The sequence below is a fragment of the Dendrobates tinctorius genome, unplaced genomic scaffold, assembly GCF_039654945.1.
Source record: "Dendrobates tinctorius isolate UK_male_01 unplaced genomic scaffold, ASM3965494v1 ptg000105l, whole genome shotgun sequence".
Lineage (NCBI taxonomy): Eukaryota > Metazoa > Chordata > Amphibia > Anura > Dendrobatidae > Dendrobates > Dendrobates tinctorius.
In genome coordinates this window covers 7,462,904-7,481,519 of record NW_027361773.1, presented here as the reverse complement: position 1 = coordinate 7,481,519, position 18,616 = coordinate 7,462,904, and the positions used below count along the sequence as shown (strand labels likewise).

The window sequence follows — 18,616 nt, the reverse complement described above, 5'->3', positions numbered from 1 at the left end:
CAGAATTAGAAAATCACCCCAAAACAACTTTCTCCTTTCTATAGATTTTTTTTCTCTCTCTCCTTTGGCGGAAAGGTCATAAAAAGTTTACACAAACTTTATCGAATCCTAGCTGGTAAGCTTAATTGTTAGCGGTACGTTGTAACGTGATCACTGGTTTACATTTATTTAAACACTATGTCCAGTGCCCTGACAATCCTAATTAAGCCGGCTTTAATTATAACCTCTTGTTACACCGATCAGCGCCTACCCCACAGACACACATTGACCTGGCCTCTGAGTGCTTGTTAACCCTTTCTTAGGGTTCAGAACCCTTATTTTGAAATCAAAATATATATACCACCAATGCCACTATAGCTCGCTTTCGCATATGTTCACCTTTAGACACTGCTGCTTAAGCTGGACATACGCGTGAGATAAGGGCTACGTCTCCAGACTCCAACGTTCTCATGGATGCTTTAATTGAGCCACTAATGTGTTTTCATTGGGGAAAGAGGACGGAGAGGATTAGGGTATGGTGGTTATGGTGGCAGCTCTGGCAGTGACTTATCTACTAGAAATTCCAACTGCTTGATCCTTCTATCCCTTAACGTGGAAACTAATGTTTAACTGGATCGAAAACTCACCGCACCCAGAGAGTTCTGGTGAATGAATGGTCTCTGGCTGAAGTGATATACCCAAGATTGTGTATTATGCAACTTAATATTGAAGAAGGGATTAATAGTGTTTCTAATTTTGCAAATGGCACTAAATTATGCATCTCATGGAGGATGTTCGTCAGTTATAGGTTGACTTGGCCAAACTGAGTGTTTGAGCCTCATCTGCCAAATAGACAACCCAGTGTGGAGAAATGTAGATTTATGCACATGAGCAGTAATATGCAGACAACATATGTTCTGGGTGCGGTGGGGGGGAGACTAGAATAGTCACTTATAGGCTTGGGTCACTTTTGAGAAACTCGCAAGAGTCTCACGTCTCAACACTCGGGACCGGAGTGCGGCTGCATGTATTTCAATGCAGCTGAGCGCTTTGGTCCCGAGTGCCAGCGGCAGGGCTGGGTATTGAGACTCGTGCGAGTTTCTCACGAGTGTGACCCTGGCCATAGTGAAGGATCTGGGTGTTCTTGTAGATGCAGACTAACCGCATACAATGTCAATCAGCAACTTCTAGAACCAGCAAGATATTGTCATGTATTAAAGGGAATCTTTATCATGAGATTTTTGTGTAGTATCCAAAATAGGGCTTGGGCAGCCCTTCCGGGATATCTATTATTTCTCTACATGGCTCCATTATGTTCCCGTAAGCCCGAACAAATTTATTGCCTCAGTCCGGCAAGTAAAGCATATGTAAATGGCAAATGAATATTCCCTCCTTTCCGCGCCATAATCCTGTCTACCCCTCTGCATCGGCATTACTGATTAGGTCTGACTGCTGAATGCCTGAGGATCGCATCGCAATCCTCGGACTGACCGTCTGTTCTCCTGACTTAAGATTGATGCCAGGCGGGATTATGGGCGGGGGAAAAGGTGAATATTCATTTACATAGCCTTGACTTGCTGGTGCGTATGTTTTTATTCAATGTAAGTTGCTGTCAAACCTGCTCATAAGTGCTCCGTATACCCCCTGAAAGGGTCAGACTTTCTAACAAATTTGGGCCGAACTTCCGGATTGTAAAATCACTCGAGCTGCTGTTCTTACTGTGAGTGTGTGTGATCTTGCTCTTTCACTGAAAGAGCTGCTGCTGCGGTGTATGGAATATCTGCATGCCAGGATCCCACAACCTGAGTTTGGTAGAAAGTCGGACCCTTTTTCAGGACAGTAGGAGCACTTACGAGTGTAGCCTCTGTGTCATAAGTAAGTATAAAGGGCAGCTGTGGAATGGTGACATGTACTCCTTAATGCTCACCTACATTCCCTCCCCCTCTAAACATCTGGAGCAATTGCTCCCCACACCATTCTGTCTGGTGAGGATATTTGGTATCACTGGGATATCTGCCGGTGTGCTATCGACTCACAATTTGTCTGAAAAACTTTCTTTACCTTGTGTGATTTTTGTGCTGTGTAGGAGCTGTTCCTTGGCGCTAAGCCTTTATGCTTGTCTAATAATAAGCTTTTGAAAACAATTAATGCATCTTTCAAACAAAGTAAACTTGATGAAATAATTACACTAATAATGGCCAGTAATGGAACACGAAGGGTTATCGCAAAGCTAATCCTGAAGTAATGCAATTGGTGTATCTCTGATTTTTTTTCTCCTTGCCATTCCCAGTGTGCCGAGGAACGAGACAAGCGGTTATGGGAAATAAGGGGGAGCCACTGGAGGCCAGCGAAGAAAATGAGACCTTATCTGAAGCAATTAATCAAGAAACTCCTATTGTGGGACAATTATTCAAAGCTAATTCTAAAATAGCTTTAGAGCCCCAGGTCCTGAGATATTTTTCCAGAATTTTGTCAAGGTCACTGAGAGCAGTGGGGCAAGTCCTGCATTAGAATGAAGGCATCCGCTCAGCTAGTTAATAGTTTTATATTCCTGTTTACGGCAAGCGAGAGCGACGAGAAGGAGCCAGCGATGATTTGTGCAGTAGCTCCTATGGCGGGGCGGAAATTTAATCTTTGAGGAATCGTTCCTAGATTTGCTTTGTGTTCAACAAGTACGTTGTCAAAGCTAGAAAACGTATAAAATATTATGACCGCTGCATCGAGGACCTCTAAAACCAGAATAATACTTACTAAGCTGAATGGAAGCATGATTTTAATTTGCCACCCAAATTTTTACAGAAATGTCAAGTTTAGCGTCTGTGATCGGTTATTACGTACGTTGCATTTTACTCTACCAGCAAAGTGAATTTGTTTCTGAAATCTCGTGCACACGGTGCTTAGTTTTTTCCGATCTGCAGCTTGTCAATTCTTTCAGCATTTTTTCACCTATTCAAATGAATGGGGAAAAAACTCATTAAAAACCACACATATATTTTATGCTGCTTTTTTCCTGCCAACACTCCAGCTTTTGCAGCAGGTTTATCTGCTCTACATACCAAATGTGTGCACATTCCAATATGACTGGTTACGTTCTAATTTTAGGTTTCATATTTTGTTATTGATGTTTAAATGAGCATGTTCTGGCTATGCTGAAGGTATAAGGTATATGAAGATATTGGGTTAACACAATATATTTCTAGAACGCTAGCCCTGTGATATTACAATCTAAAAAAAAAAAACTGCTTGAAAAAGACAAAACATTAGCCAGTTAGATGAATCTAAGGCAGGGGCCACATTGTCATCCTGATCCATTCCAGGGGCCACACTAAAAATTAAAGAGGTATTACCTTCTGTGACATTTATGGCATTTAGACATTATATACTGATAGGTACTAGTGATGAGCGTGTGTGCTTGGATAAGGTGTTGTCCGAGTACGCTTGCGTCCTTATCGAGTATTTTCGGCGTGGTCAAGTCCCCGCGCCTTCATGTCTCGTTGTTGTTCGACAGCCGCAACACATACAGGGATTGCATAACAAACAGGCCGCGAGACATGAAGGCGCGGGGACTCAACCATTTTTTTTTCAAGCACGCCGAAAATACAAGGACACGGGTGTACTCAGATAACACCTTACCCAAGCACACTCACTTATCACTAGTAGGTACAAATTCTACTTGAAGGACTCTTACCTCCACCAATCAATCATCCAAAGGCTGTGTGTTTACAACAAGGTTTTTGCTGAGTTATTTTTTTGTGCATTTTGGATGCGTCAAAAAGCCAGCACTTTATAATCTCCATCCACATTGCTGGAACTGTAGAGATCTTATGGCTACTGTGATGTTTTTTAAACACAGCATAAACTGACCTGTGTTTCGAATCCGCACTATGTCTGTTTCTCTTATGTTTCAAAATTTCCAGAACCAAGGGGTAACGTTTCTCCTTGGAGAGAGTGACATGTCAAGCCTGACATGCCGAGGTGAGGGAGACAGTTGCAGTGATCCTTTACACTAGAGTTCTAGTCTTCTACCTCTCTGAAGAAACAATTTGCAGAATTTTCAGAGACACGGAAGGCAACCTGTTGAATTCTCATACTCCTTTCTGGAGTGCCAAACTGGTTAAGAGACCCCATTCTCCTGATGTATGCGGCATCCAGAGAGGTCTCCTGGTGTATGAGAGATCTCCGGATGTATGAGGCATCCAGAGAGGTCTCCTGATGTATGAGGCATCCGAGAGGTCTGCTAATGTATGAGGCATCCGGAGAGGTCTGCTAATGTATGAGGCATCCGGAGAGGTCTCCTGATGTATGAGGCATCCGGAGAGGTCTCCTGAGGTATGAGGCATCCGGAGAGCTCTCCTGATGTATGAGGCATCCGGAGAGCTCTCCTGATGTATGAGGCATCCGGAGAGCTCTCCTGATGTATGAGGCATCCGGAGAGCTCTCCTGATGTATGAGGCATCCGGAGAGCTCTCCTGATGTATGAGGCACCCGGAGAGCTCTCCTGATGTATGAGGCACCCGGAGAGCTCTCCTGATGTATGAGGCATCCGAAGAGCTCTCCTGATGTATGAGGCATCTGGAGAGCTCTCCTGAGGTATGAGGCATCCGGAGAGGTCTCCTGATGTATGAGGCACCCGGAGAGCTCTCCTGATGTATGAGGCACCCGGAGAGCTCTCCTGATGTATGAGGCACCCGGAGAGCTCTCCTGATGTATGAGGCACCCGGAGAGCTCTCCTGATGTATGAGGCACCCGGAGAGCTCTCCTGATGTATGAGGCATCCGGAGAGGTCTCCTGATGTATGAGGCACCCGGAGAGGTCTCCTGAGGTATGAGGCACCCGGAGAGCTCTCCTGATGTATGAGGCATCCGGAGAGCTCTCCTGATGTATGAGGCATCTGGAGAGCTCTCCTGAGGTATGAGGCATCCGGAGAGGTCTCCTGATGTATGAGGCACCCGGAGAGCTCTCCTGATGTATGAGGCACCCGGAGAGCTCTCCTGATGTATGAGGCACCCGGAGAGCTCTCCTGATGTATGAGGCACCCGGAGAGCTCTCCTGATGTATGAGGCACCCGGAGAGCTCTCCTGATGTATGAGGCACCCGGAGAGCTCTCCTGATGTATGAGGCATCCGGAGAGGTCTCCTGATGTATGAGGCACCCGGAGAGCTCTCCTGATGTATGAGGCATCCGGAGAGCTCTCCTGATGTATGAGGCATCCGGAGAGCTCTCCTGATGTATGAGGCATCCGGAGAGCTCTCCTGATGTATGAGGCATCCGGAGAGCTCTCCTGATGTATGAGGCATCCGGAGAGCTCTCCTGAGGTATGAGGCATCCGGAGAGCTCTCCTGAGGTATGAGGCATCCGGAGAGCTCTCCTGAGGTATGAGGCATCCGGAGAGCTCTCCTGAGGTATGAGGCACCCGGAGAGCTCTCCTGAGGTATGAGGCACCCGGAGAGCTCTCCTGATGTATGAGGCACCCGGAGAGCTCTCCTGATGTATGAGGCATCCGGAGAGCTCTCCTGATGTATGAGGCATCCGGAGAGCTCTCCTGATGTATGAGGCATCCGGAGAGCTCTCCTGATGTATGAGGCATCCGGAGAGCTCTCCTGATGTATGAGGCATCCGGAGAGCTCTCCTGATGTATGAGGCATCCGGAGAGCTCTCCTGATGTATGAGGCATCCGGAGAGCTCTCCTGATGTATGAGGCATCCGGAGAGCTCTCCTGATGTATGAGGCACCCGGAGAGCTCTCCTGATGTATGAGGCACCCGGAGAGCTCTCCTGATGTATGAGGCACCCGGTGAGCCCCTGGGCCGCAGGTTGTTCACCCCTGATCTAAAGTATATTTCTCCCCATCTTCATGACTCCAAGTTGCTTTGCATCCAATTGGACACCTCCATCACCAAGGTCCATTTAGGTTCTGGTATGCTTCTGACTGTGGACGGTTGTCATCAATTTCTGGACTTTCTAACAGCAAAAATAACCTGCATCTTTTAAAAACCATAATTTTTATAACCTCCTCTAAAGTGTAAAGATTGCCATGTATATAACATCAAAGATGGACAAAATGTGCCAGGATCACTATCGGCTGTGTATAGAGCGTGTGATTGCACCATATGCTAGGGTAAAAGTATCGCATCCTTTGTTCTCCCCTAAAAGTCTGACAATAGATTATTCCCCAATGACAACACATGCGCAATCAATCAGTGCGAGCGTGCATGTGTGAGCAAGTGTGGAACAATATCTGTCGGCAGAGAAAGCATTCTTCCAGCAATAGAAGCTTAATGGCGTTATTAAAATCGAAATTTACACATCAACAATTGTACATCGTCATTCTTTGCTTTTGGTCAGACTCAAATTCAGTTTCATGTACTGTAAAAAAAAAAAAAAAAAAATCCGTCATTTTCCGCTTGCTGTATGTTACGGTCAACAGTAATGACACAGATGTGGTGATTTATGAGTCCAATTTATTGTATGTGACAGGCGGAGGGAATAGGTGGAGGTGTCCTTATCATAAACTATATCATAAATAACAAAGGCGCCACGGTCTGAAGCCGCTCGCGGTGTCGGCAGCGAGGCCCTGTAAACAGCACGCGCTCGTATGTAGTCATAGAAACTGAGTCCTTGCGTTATCAGGGCACTCTGCAGTTATGTGATACAGCACTATTACCATATATATTAGGCCATTTATAATATCAGGTGTCAATGCCGCTCTGCTGTGTACACTGCTAGGGCATGCAAACATTTACATGTGCCTGTAAATATGTGCCGGCGCCCATAGGAAGACGAAAGTGCTACAGGAGATGTAGAGATGATTTTACTTTGGATAAAGTCCTTTTAAACATATATGTTCTCAGTTGGATGACTTTTATTCAAGAGCTAAAAAATGAGTCCGTTTTGGCACTGAGGTGGCTCCAAGCACCTGGTATGCAGGCTGGGAAACATTTGGAACAGCAGATGATAGAAATGCCTTTTTTTTTTCTTTTTTTTTTTTTTTTTAACCATCTCTTAGTTAAGGTGATTTTTTTTTTTTTTTATCTGTGGCATATTGCTTAAAGGGTGTTTCCAAGGATATATTTTTTAAACAATTTAGACTGTTTCAAATAAAATTAATGCCCTTATCAATTTTTCTTATGAAGTAGTCCATGGCGAACATATTCATATCCACCTGTCTCTAGAGTGAAAACTAGCATAGAAAAGCTTCTCCCACGGGTAGAAAAAGGCAAGATGAATGAGGGTGCTGACATTACTTGTATCCTGTATTTTCAGCAGTTTTCCCCTTCTTCAGACTCAGTCTCTTCCTTTGCAATTGACTCTGAGCTGGTGGGATGAGACAAGCTCACAGAGAATCCTGCTCTTGCTTCCGTAGTTGGCATACAGACAAAAGGAGCAGCATGGAGAACATTACATAGCGTTACTGAGAAGTGTATATGTGAACTCAGCTGTGGGGGTGAGGTAAAAGACTTCTTAGAAAGCTCGAACAATCTTTGTCTCCTCTTCCTGTTTTCTCCTCCCTTTTTCTCTTCTTCTCACCCCATAGGGTATAATAGACTGTATACACCTCATTGTGTTGATCTTGTCTTGCTGCAAGCTGTTTTTTTTTTCCAAACTGGCTGACAAATTCAGCAGGCCAGGGTGATGAGAAGTGGCTCATAAGTGGAGAAAGAAGCAGAATTCTCTAATAAGATAAATTACAACATTTCTTATATTCACTTGTCCTATTTATTCATACTAAGTTTTTTGCAAGTACAGTTCTCTTAATTATATATACTTAAATCGGAATATGTAGTTAAAGAACGAAGTTATGATTAGGTGTTTAATACAGCTCCAGATATTGTCAGTGTCATTTTTGCGGTTAAGTTCAAAGTGTTTGTAATTTTTATTTTTTTTTTCTTTTTACAGAGGAAGAAGAGGAGCAAGTACCCACAGATGGTGGCACTTCAGCAGAAGCTATGCAAGTTCCTTATGAGGAAGGAGAGATGGAAGAAGATGAAACTATTAATGATGAGAACTATTTGAGTAAAAGGCCACTGGATAGTCCAGAGGCCGAAATGCCTTTTGCAAAGCGGCAACGATTAGCCAATAGTAAAGGAGATATTTTGGATGGAACATTGGAACCAAGGGAGCCTCTTAGCTCAATAAATACTCAAAAGGTTTCCCCAATGCTTTCACCCACTCAAATACCGGACCATTCTGACTTGACTCTTTCTTCTTCAGAACCAGTAATGCTATCTCCTATTCTTAAACCTCAGACTCCTTCAAAACCTTTAGAATCTAAAGCATTAACCTCTAAAACCAAATCAAAAGGTTCACCAGGACAGAAAACTAAATCCCCCAAATCCATAGCACTAGGCAGTCCAATGCGGTCACCTAAAAATGCTCTAAAAGACAAAAAGTCTCCTGGGCGTGCCAAAAGTCCTAAGAGCCCTAAAAGCCCCAAAACTTCTGCCCCTGCCAGCCAGCCAACTGTTAAGTCAGAAACGCCTAGCCGCACACCACTAGCTGCATTAAGTGAAAAGATTGGGAGAGAGAATATACAGGTAAAGCCAAGTCAAGCATCACAGGATTCTGAAAAAGTAAACCCTGAAAATCCCTCAAAAAAACCATCAGTGACTGATAATACAATTGAGGATTCTATTGATGCTGTTATTGCTCGGGCTTGTGCTGAGCAAGAACCCGATCCATTTGAGTTTTCATCAGGTTCCGAATCTGAAGGTGATGTCTTTACTAGTCCAAAAAGACTGACCATAGCAGAACCCGGTACCCCTAAGATTTCAGCAGCAAACAGTAGTCTTGGTAAAATGTGTAGCACCCCACTGCCTCCTTCAGGAGGTACATCTAGTTCTGATATTTCATGGACAATGGATGACTCAATTAATGAAGTGATTCGAAAGGTCAACCAGGAAACGCCACCAAGTGTGTCTACAAGTCAGCCATGCTTTTCCTCTCCCTCTGCATCTCCTCCTACTCCAGAGCCACTTGTAAAAACCTTTGAGGACAAGGCTAAACTAGCTTCACCAGTTGAGTTGAAGAAAAAGGCAAAGAAAGAACTGAAAACAAAGACTAAGAAAAAGGACAAAGAAAAGCAGAAAGACAAAGATAAAAGTAAGGAAAAAAACAAGGACAAAAACAAGGAAAAAGATAAAGACAGTAACAAAGATTCCAAACTTCAGTGGAAGGACTCCATCAAGGATGATGATGGTGAGCTGCCTAAGCTCAAGTCAAAGGATTTGAATGACTCTGACCCGAAACCAAAACAAAAGGAGAGCAGTGGGAAGAAAGAAAAAGAAAAACATAAAGATAAGAAGAAAGATAAAGAAAAGGGTAAAAAGGATAAAGAGAAGAAGGAGAAAGGAAAAGATAAAAACAAAGAAGAAAAGCTAAAAAATGCTCTGTCAACTTCTGTTGTGTTACCTTCTAAAGACATGTCACTGCCAATTCTAAGTACCCCCAATGCAGTTAGACTGCCATCTTTGATGCCTTCCATATCCCCACTAGTTCCAGAAAAAGTAACTGACGATCGAGAGAAAACTAAAGAGAAAGACAAGAAAAAGGAGAAGAAAGAGAAGAAGAAAAAAAAGGACAAAGAGAAAATGAAGGAGAAAGAAAAGGACAAAAAAGAAAAGGAAAAGAAGGATAAAGACAAGGAAAAACACAAGCATGACAAAGTAAGGGTTTATAAATGTTCTCTATTATATTCCATATTGCAGACTTATGGTGACCATTGAATGAAGTTAGCCAAGCCTGCTGACGATCTAATATATGGTGATGCCCCCACTCTCCCCTGACTGCGCATGTAGGGTAGGAAAAGATGGGCACGTTGAATTGTAAAATGCCCACTTCTCATGCCTTAAAGGGTTATTCTCAACATGTTATCTACTGGTCTCAAAATAGGTGATAATTTGTGTAATAGTGTGGGTCCAACGGCTTAGTTTTTTTCCTGATCCTGAGAACCGAATAGTTGTGGTGGCCAAACATGCACCCCACTACTATATTTATTCTCCGAGACTATAGGAGATGGCAATGCTTAGTGCTCTATTTCTGGCATTCCCTTAGAAAATGTATAGAGCAGTGGAGTGCATGTGTGGCCACCTCTCCTTTCCAACGAGACTTGCAGAGCACCACCTTTTCAGGAGTGGTGGATGTCCCATCCATTGGATCCCTTTGGATTTGTAACCTGTTGATTGGTAAGAATTTTTGATGCTGCCAATAACCCTTTAAGATGATGTGCGCAAAGGGTCTTTTTCAGGCTGGATTTTGCCCCGACTCCACCTGAAAACGTTCCCCATGAAATGTATATAATGCACACCAATGTCAAAATGACAGTACTATCCACTTATCCCATCTTGTGTCACTTCTTTTATCCAGTTCAGGGTTTGTAAACCTTGATTTCATTAAAAGAAGTGATATGCTCATTTGACTGACATCCCACCCGCGGTCTATACTTTGTAAGTACAGAGCAAGAGACCCTGGCAGAGGAGCTGTCGCAAGGATTACAAAACCACTGGTGCAGCCACTTCAGGAAAGCGACCGCCAGCGTTTACCTGGGACAGCTCGGCGGTGTAAATGACGCCATGTGCACATAGCCTAAGGGAGGTAAGCCAGCGGTATAGGATTCTAGCTGCAGGTAACTCCCCTCTCCTTGTTGAGAACACAAGCACGCCATGAAGAATACCTGTTTGTCAGCCAATGGCTACCTGAAGGGTGTGGCCTGTTAAGGGTTACTGACCAGGCAATTCAGCCATTTATAAATCAAGTAAAAAAGGAGAAGAAAGGAGTTTCATGGTAAAAATAATATAAATTTATTAGTTAAAAAAGATATCTAAATAGTACAAAAATACAAAATAGAATATGAAGTGCACAAAGATGGAAAACAGAACGGACCACTGGTGCAAATATACCACCTGAACCTGTACTGTAAATAGGCAGGACACTGCTCAATCCAATGTGTTATATCCGCAAGTAACAAGTAATATATATGAAAAAATCCTTGAACTAAGAGCAGTGCTTACCAGTAAAGTGATGGGTAAAAGGCACCAGACTGGATCCTGGAGAACCCCAACGCGCGTTTCGCTTGTTTTGTAGGGTGCTTTCTCAAGGGGATATGTAAAAAGATTGAGGACAATGACCTTTATGTATCGCTGGTGGCCGGTCACATGGTATGTGTCGGCCAATAGAAGCGTCTCTCTCGGCGCATACGCCATGCAGCTGCCAGGTCCTGCGTTGGAAACCGGCGTTAGACATCGCTGCGCATGCATGGGGGGGGGGGACAACGAAGCTTAGAAAAACCCCAGATATGCGCAGGAGGTACTAGAAACACCGTGCCCACACTGGAGAAGGTTAGCAGCATAACGCGCATGCGCACCGCTACGGTGCTGTATAACATCACAAGCATAAAAAATAACATTGGGCAGTAATCAATAGAAACCAGAGCAACATGGACAATTATATACCATGTGTGTATACATACATACATACATACATATATTATAGTATAGAAAACGATATAATATCAGAATCAATATAAGTCTAGTTTCAGTCCTGAAGATTCCAGTTCAGTCCAAATGAGAATGCGACCAGGTCGCTGCCAATGAGGCAACTACAAGGACTAAAGAGATAATGAATATAGAAAACAGGGAATGTTAAATGTCCTACGCAGCTCTACCTTTGGGTCCTCTGATGGTCTGAAACAATTTCAAATCAGACAGCACATCACCGGTAGCACTGCTAATGTCATATACTATGCTACATATGGGTGCTCTCTGATATACATAAGGTTGACATCAAGGGAGCTCCAGGTTCAGGTACGCGAACATGTTCGGGACATTTGCACAGCCAAGACAGTGGTTGATCCCTCTAACTTGAAGACGATCCCCCATCACTTTAAAATTCATCACAGTTGTGACGCTGGGTCTCTTTCGGTCAGGGGGATCGAGAGTTTACATTTAGGGATCAGGGGTGGCAACTACAAAAGGCTCCTAGCACAACGGGAAGCCTATTGGATAGTGCGACGTAACACCATGATGTCCAGAGGTCTTAATGAGTCCCTAAGTTTCTCTTCATTTTTGTGAATTTTACAAATGATTCTTGCACTTTTTTGTTACCCCATCCTCTTCTCCCCAGACCTAATCTGGAATCCTTTTTTTATTTTTTGTGTAATATTTTAATTATTATTTTCTATGTTCATTATCTCTTTAGTTCCTTGTATGTTTCCTCCTACCATGTGACTGGCCACCAATGATACATAAAGGCCTATTGTCCTCAATCTTTTTACACATCCCCTTGAGAAAGCACCCTACAAAACGAGCGAAACGCGCGTTGGGGTTCTCCAGGATCCAGTCCGGTGCCTTTTACCCATCACTTTACTGGTAAGCAGTGTTCAGGTGGTATATTGGCACCAGTGGTCTGTTCTGTTATCCATCTTTGTGCACTTGATATATATATACTCTTTTGTATTTTTGTATTATTTATATATCTTTTGTAACTAATAAAATTATACCATTTCTTTTACCATGAAACTCCTTTCGTCTTTTTTTTTTTCCCCAGTCCTTATGGAGTTGGTTCTTTCCCTGGTTTTGGGACTTTATTGCACAACCTAGTGCAGTTCTCTCTACAATGAATATGCTACCTGGTATTGTTCTCATTTATAAATCAGGCAGTGATCATATGGGAAACGTTTATAGTTCTTTATGGGAGTGACTTGGCTTCTTAGGATTAAAGTGAAGGAGACCAATGAAGAAATGCAGTAATACCAGATTAATTTGGCAGGGCTGGTCAGTCGCCATCAGGAAGTCCCAGCAAAGATAAACTGTAAAGCCTCCAGCACACAGAATTCCCAAATAAATGGAATTGTCCGGCCAAGGGTTTCCGAAATCCACCTGCCTCCTGCAAGTTAGGATGTTAAACTGGTCCCCCTTTAAATTGTTCTCGTTCTCCCTGGTGTCTTTGTGCTCTGCCGGGTTTAGGAGCAATCTGGAGTTAAAGCTTTATCAGTTGGTGCCCTGAGGTATGTGGCAAAGCGGCTAAATCCCTAAAGATTTAGCAAAAAATGCAGCACATGGCAGTAAAGGGTTTATAAGACTACCATTATTAGTTCAGGTGAAAGGAGAGTTGCTTCTACATTAAACTGGACAAATCCACTAACAATGTATTTTCAGGCCCTTACAAAGGGATGTCTTATTGCAGTACATTGCTTTTATGGCGATTTGGGAAGCTTAAAAGTGAAGCCGCTTCTGACCGCAGTTTTGTGCTTTCCCCAAAGGCCGGTTGTCCTTTTAACTGGTAAGGCTCAGTTTCCACTTCTGCTAAAACAAAAAACCCTGGCAAGGAAATGCAGAATGTGATAAATTAAAATTACCGTCAAGCCAAGCAGTGATTGAATCTTAATGAAAATGGAGATAACACATTAACACAGCAGCAGCGCTAATGAAAATGTAAATGAGATTTTTGTTTTGTCTAAATGATTACATTGTCGTCTTTTTTTTAATATCCCATCTCCTACCAGAGGGCCCGACTATGCCCTGCTGAGCCGATCTTACACGCTGTGGCAATGCCACGCTCCTGCGTGTGTGCCTGCTAGTGTACCATGCCAGCTAATGCTGCCAGGCACATCTTCCTTGTCTAGGTGTACCCTAAAAACCAGACTGGGTGTTCTCTGCACAACTGCGGCCATTAAACAACCATTTGTCAACTATAGGTCAGCTGTTCAGTGGTCGTTTCAATGGAACTTGTCAGCCAGTATTTGCTCACCATTTGAGAGAAGCATAAAGTATGGAAAGAGACCCTGATTCCAGCAATGAGTCACTTTGTGGGCTGCTTGCTGTCCATTTTGTTACAATTTCTGTCTTTATCAGCTGCCGATCTGCCAGTTTTCTCGATGCTGAGGTGTGTATAAAACCACCCACACCACTGATTGGAGGCTTTCTGTGCATAGGCAGAAAGCTGCCAACCAGTGGAGGGGTGGGGTTATACAGCGCTTATGAATATTGAGGATTACCTTGCAGCAGTTTTGCTAGTCCTGTAGTGATAAGCGCCTCATAAAACATTGGTTTTTATCAAAACGACAGCAAGCAGCCTAGGAACTGACACAAGGCTGGAATCAGGGTGTCTGACTCTACATTATACTGCTGTGCGTAGCCGGCAAAAATCTGTGCACAAATACTGTTACGGGGGCACCACAGCATATTCTGATGGGATCCAACCTAAGCCTGTACTGGTCAAGTAACAAGAAATAAAGAAAGGAACAGGCCATACAAGGGGATCACCAGAGACAGGGAAAATAGCGTACAAAATATTGAACACAAAAAACAAGCAAAAAACATTAAAACTGGTCACACTTGTGACACAACTCGATAATTGCTAGGCTCATAATAGGGCCAACCACCTAAGACAAACTCCACATATGTTTATATGGCCATTAGGTCTTTATTCACATTTTACTGTTGTGGAGTTTGTGCAATATTTTGTACGCTATTTTCCCTGTCTTCTGGTGATCCCCTTGTATGGCCTGTTCATTTCTTCTTTGTTTCTGCTGGCAAAAATCTGGTGACAGATTCACGTTAATAGCCTGTTTGGAGAAGCACCCTTCTATAAGAGCACATAACCATTTGTTGAATACAGTGACCTTTAAGCTTGCTTAAAAAACCAGATCAACAAACAAGCTTTTTTTCTTGTAGGCTTATTTAATTGAGTTATTTAAATGGATCCTTGTGTATCTTCTGACGTAAAGGAGATTTCCAGTTTTATGTAAAGCAAAATCATTCCATTAAAATATACTAATATATACGTGTGTAAATAAATATATATATATATATATATATATATATATTTATTATGTGTGTGTGTGTATATACAGTCTCTTTTTAAAAGCAGTAATCTTGTGGAACTGAAGAGGAGAGAGGCTGGTATGTATATATGTGTGTATCAACACTGTGTGTGATGATGATGAAGTGATTATATTTGAATTAATGTTGACTTTTTTGGTCAAGAATAAATGTGATTGTTCATGGGTAAAAAAAATTATACATCTGCCGAAAATAAGCCCTAACCCATCTTTCAGAGCAAAAAATAATACAAGACCCTGTCTTATCTTGGGGAATCCTGATAATGTATTTACTACGGAATACTTACTGTATCATTCCATGAGGACTCTCCCTTAATGGAGATAGGTTTGCACTTTATAGTTAATGTTCGTGTCACAAAAAGTGAATACTTGTACTTATCATAAGGCTTAATGAGCCGCTGCATTTTTAAGGAATAAAAAGTTAAAATTTACTCCCCCCTCTGAAGTATCGCTGCTAATCTGTTTCCATCCAAGGGGAAAAAATTCTGATGTCTTTTGTATATGCGGCTAACTTCATGTCTTCTAAACAACACCTTCTATTTTAGCAGGCCAAAGTGGAATTATCTATTCCTGCCCCTTCACCTGTGATTCCCCGACTGACACTGAGGGTTGGTGCAGGCCAAGATACAATGTAAGTAATGACAGGTGACAATGGAGCAGCGTGTGTTGTTTTTCCAGTTGTTCTTCCCATAGAGATATTACATCTGTGATGAGCATTGTAGCTTGACATATAATTAAAGATCTCATCAGAAAATGCCATATTGTTTAAATTAGGTTTTTTTTTACATTAAATTAAAAATGAGAAGCTTGGGAAATCTTACAATTTGCACATTTGCCCCTCACCTCACTTATTCTCTTAATTACTTATTGTTTCAGGAAATTCACATGTACATTAGGGCCCCGTCACACATAGCGACTCACCAGCGATCCCGACAACGATATCAACGTGTCATGATCGCTGGTGAGCTGCCAAACAGACAGCTTCACCAACGATCTGCACCAGCGACACCGAGCGTGCGGCGTCGCTGTGCACTTAGTTACCAGCGCGCTGATGCAGGGAGCTGGTAACTAAGGTACACAGAGGGTTTCTAAGGGACGTGCGTCACTTAGAAACCCGATGTGTACCTTAGTTACCAGCTCCCTGCATCAGCGCGCTGGTAACTAAGGTACACATCGGGTTTCTAAGCACTGCCCGGTGCTTAGAAACCCTGCGTTTACCTTAGTTACCAGCTGATCGCTGGTCTCCTGCCTGTCACGAGCAGCGATGCGTGCTGGCCAGCGGGAGACCAGCGACGAAAAAATGTCCAGGGCTTTCCAACAGCGATACCAGTAGGGGGGGCCGGTCGCTGATCGCTGTCACACACAGCGATCTCGCTGGTGAGATCGCTGTTATGTCACAAAACTTGTGACTCAGCAGCAATCTCGCTAGCGAGATCGCTATGTGTGACAGGGCCCTTAGCCACAATAGCCTGACTCTGACCCTATTTTTGTACTGAAGCATCTAATGTGCGTGTGCCAAGGTCATTGTGAGGGGAGGGGGAGCAGGGTCATCTGTGACATCACCTATAGTGATTGATGAAGCCTGTTATCAGCTGGGTATAAAGGTGTTACCATCATTGTAATCCTGCATCAGATAAGGGAACTCCTGTTAACTCTTCCTGAAATGAAAGAAAGTTGGAATCAAAATAGCCCCAATGGCTTCTGTCAAAATTGCAAGGTTACCAACTTTGTTTTTAATAAATATTGTGATATAGAGAAGAAAAAGTACTGCAGTGTTTTCCCACACCTGCCTAAAACTTTTGCACTGTAATTTAAAAAAATGGCAAACCAAGAATGCTTTCAAGAACTAACAAAGTGCAAAGTGAATGAACAGAAGAGAAATTTAAATCAAATCAATATTTGGTGTGACTGTTCATTGCCCTCAAAACAGCATAAATTCTTCTAGGTACACCTGCTCAAAGGATTTTGTAGGTCTTATAGTCAGGTGCATGAGTAACCAACTGTACCCAACAGGTGATAGTGGTCATTATTTTCATAAGTAGGTTGAAACACAGTCAACAACTTTAAGAGAAAGAGCTGTGCACAAGGCTTAAAACTGGGTGAGGAACTGCCAAACACTGCTATAAAGGTGAGGTTGTTGAAGACCAGTTTTGTCATAGGTTATACACCATAGCAAGACTGCGCCCAGCAATAAAGACACAAGGTAGTTATACTGCATCAGCAAGGTCTCTTCCAATTTAAAAGCTGATTGGTGTTTCAAGATGTGCTATTTAAACTTTTTAGAAGAAACGCCAAGGAAAGGACAACATTGAGGACCATAGAGACAATGGCTGAACTTGGCCAAGGGGACTTGGCGCAGCAGAGGAGACACATTCCAAGGCTACTACCCTTGAAATTTGGACAATGTACAGCAGTGCCATCTGCTCAGATCTGGCAGCAACCAGTGAGACCCAACAACACCCATCCACTGTACAGAAAAGACTGTCCAGAAGTGGAAGAATTTGTTTTCATAGACCAACTGGCGGTACAATACGACCACGGATCGGTAAACTTAATGATTGGCAGTATTTTGAATGGCTGTTTACACTGGCTGACCAAATCTATGCTAGATTGCTCCATGTGCATAGGCTGCATTTTGTTCTCGGCAGTGAGAGTCCCCTTAGCGCAATAACCTTGCCAAAGTGACTGCATGTGATGGGGGCTCAGGAGCTGAGATCTTTCTACACACTGCAGATGACAGCTATATTACATAGCCAGTATCTCTAACAGCTGTCTAACCATTTAAACTCCATGACCGTGGGCATCAATGGGTTACAAAGGCAGCCGGTGGTCTCTTGAAGGCCTCTGTCGCTGCCATCTTGGTACTCCACATGCTGAGCTTTCAAAGCCACAAAAATTTTCACTGTATGCTGCAACTTTACCATATTGCAGTATTTTGTATAAGCACTCAAACACCTATTCAACCCCTCAATGGGACCCAAAAATAAAAATTTGCTCCTTATTTCAAGGGCTAAAGGTTTTTTCCCACGTCTACAAGTTCTCAGCTCTTCACAGGATAGATGATAACTTGCTTATCCCTAGAACGGTGCCGTGGTATGCCCTATTGGACTGGCGTGGTGACTGCCCATGCTCACCACCACTCCGTGTATTGTCTACTGGAGCAGTCCCATAGACAATGAATGGAGTAATCAGCAAGTTGGCACGGATCCTGAGGTTAGGCGTGCCCAGGATTGCCATACACTTTTGGATTAGAAGTCTCTGGTTTTCTCCTTTAGTGAGAACAAGTTATGGTCCTGACTATCTGATTACAGCATACACGTTGCCATTTACAATAGCCGCATTTGCCGACATACCAATTCTACAGCTGCCAAATAAGTATTTCAGGGAAATTTACTGGATTCAATTCTAATGCAATTAGACCTCATTTGGTTCCCTAAATAAATAAAAGGTCAGTCTGCAAATTAAGCTTATCTCTGGCCACAGCTTCCATAAATTGTGTCTTAATGTTTTTTTCACAGATCTTATCCATAATGGGTTAGGTGGTGTTGGTTCATTTGGATTTAAAATATTTAAGACTGCTTCTTAATGTATTATTTGAACAGTGCATTACAGCATTTTCTCTGCAGTGTTATCAAGTCCCTGATCACTAATTGAGTTAATGCCACTAGGTGCTTAAGATATGGCATGTACCGGACACCGAGGTTCTCCATTGGGTGCGCAAAATGCCTTGTACAACTATCGCACATTAGCATTCACATCACCAGTCTGTTCTCTACATCACTTACCCAAAATCTAGAAATGT

At 42.9% G+C, this 18,616-nt stretch overlaps 1 protein-coding gene across 1 annotated transcript in view; it reads left to right on the top strand.

The window, feature by feature from the left end:
- The window catches only part of TAF3 (TATA-box binding protein associated factor 3), a 119,459-nt gene that overhangs the window by 74,343 nt on the left and 26,500 nt on the right, over positions 1 to 18,616 (top strand). Inside the window, exons 3-4 of the mRNA XM_073589034.1 lie at positions 7,875 to 9,640; positions 15,360 to 15,445. Coding sequence (XP_073445135.1) covers positions 7,875 to 9,640; positions 15,360 to 15,445 — 1,852 coding nt within the window. The remainder of the gene's footprint in view (positions 1 to 7,874; positions 9,641 to 15,359; positions 15,446 to 18,616) is intronic.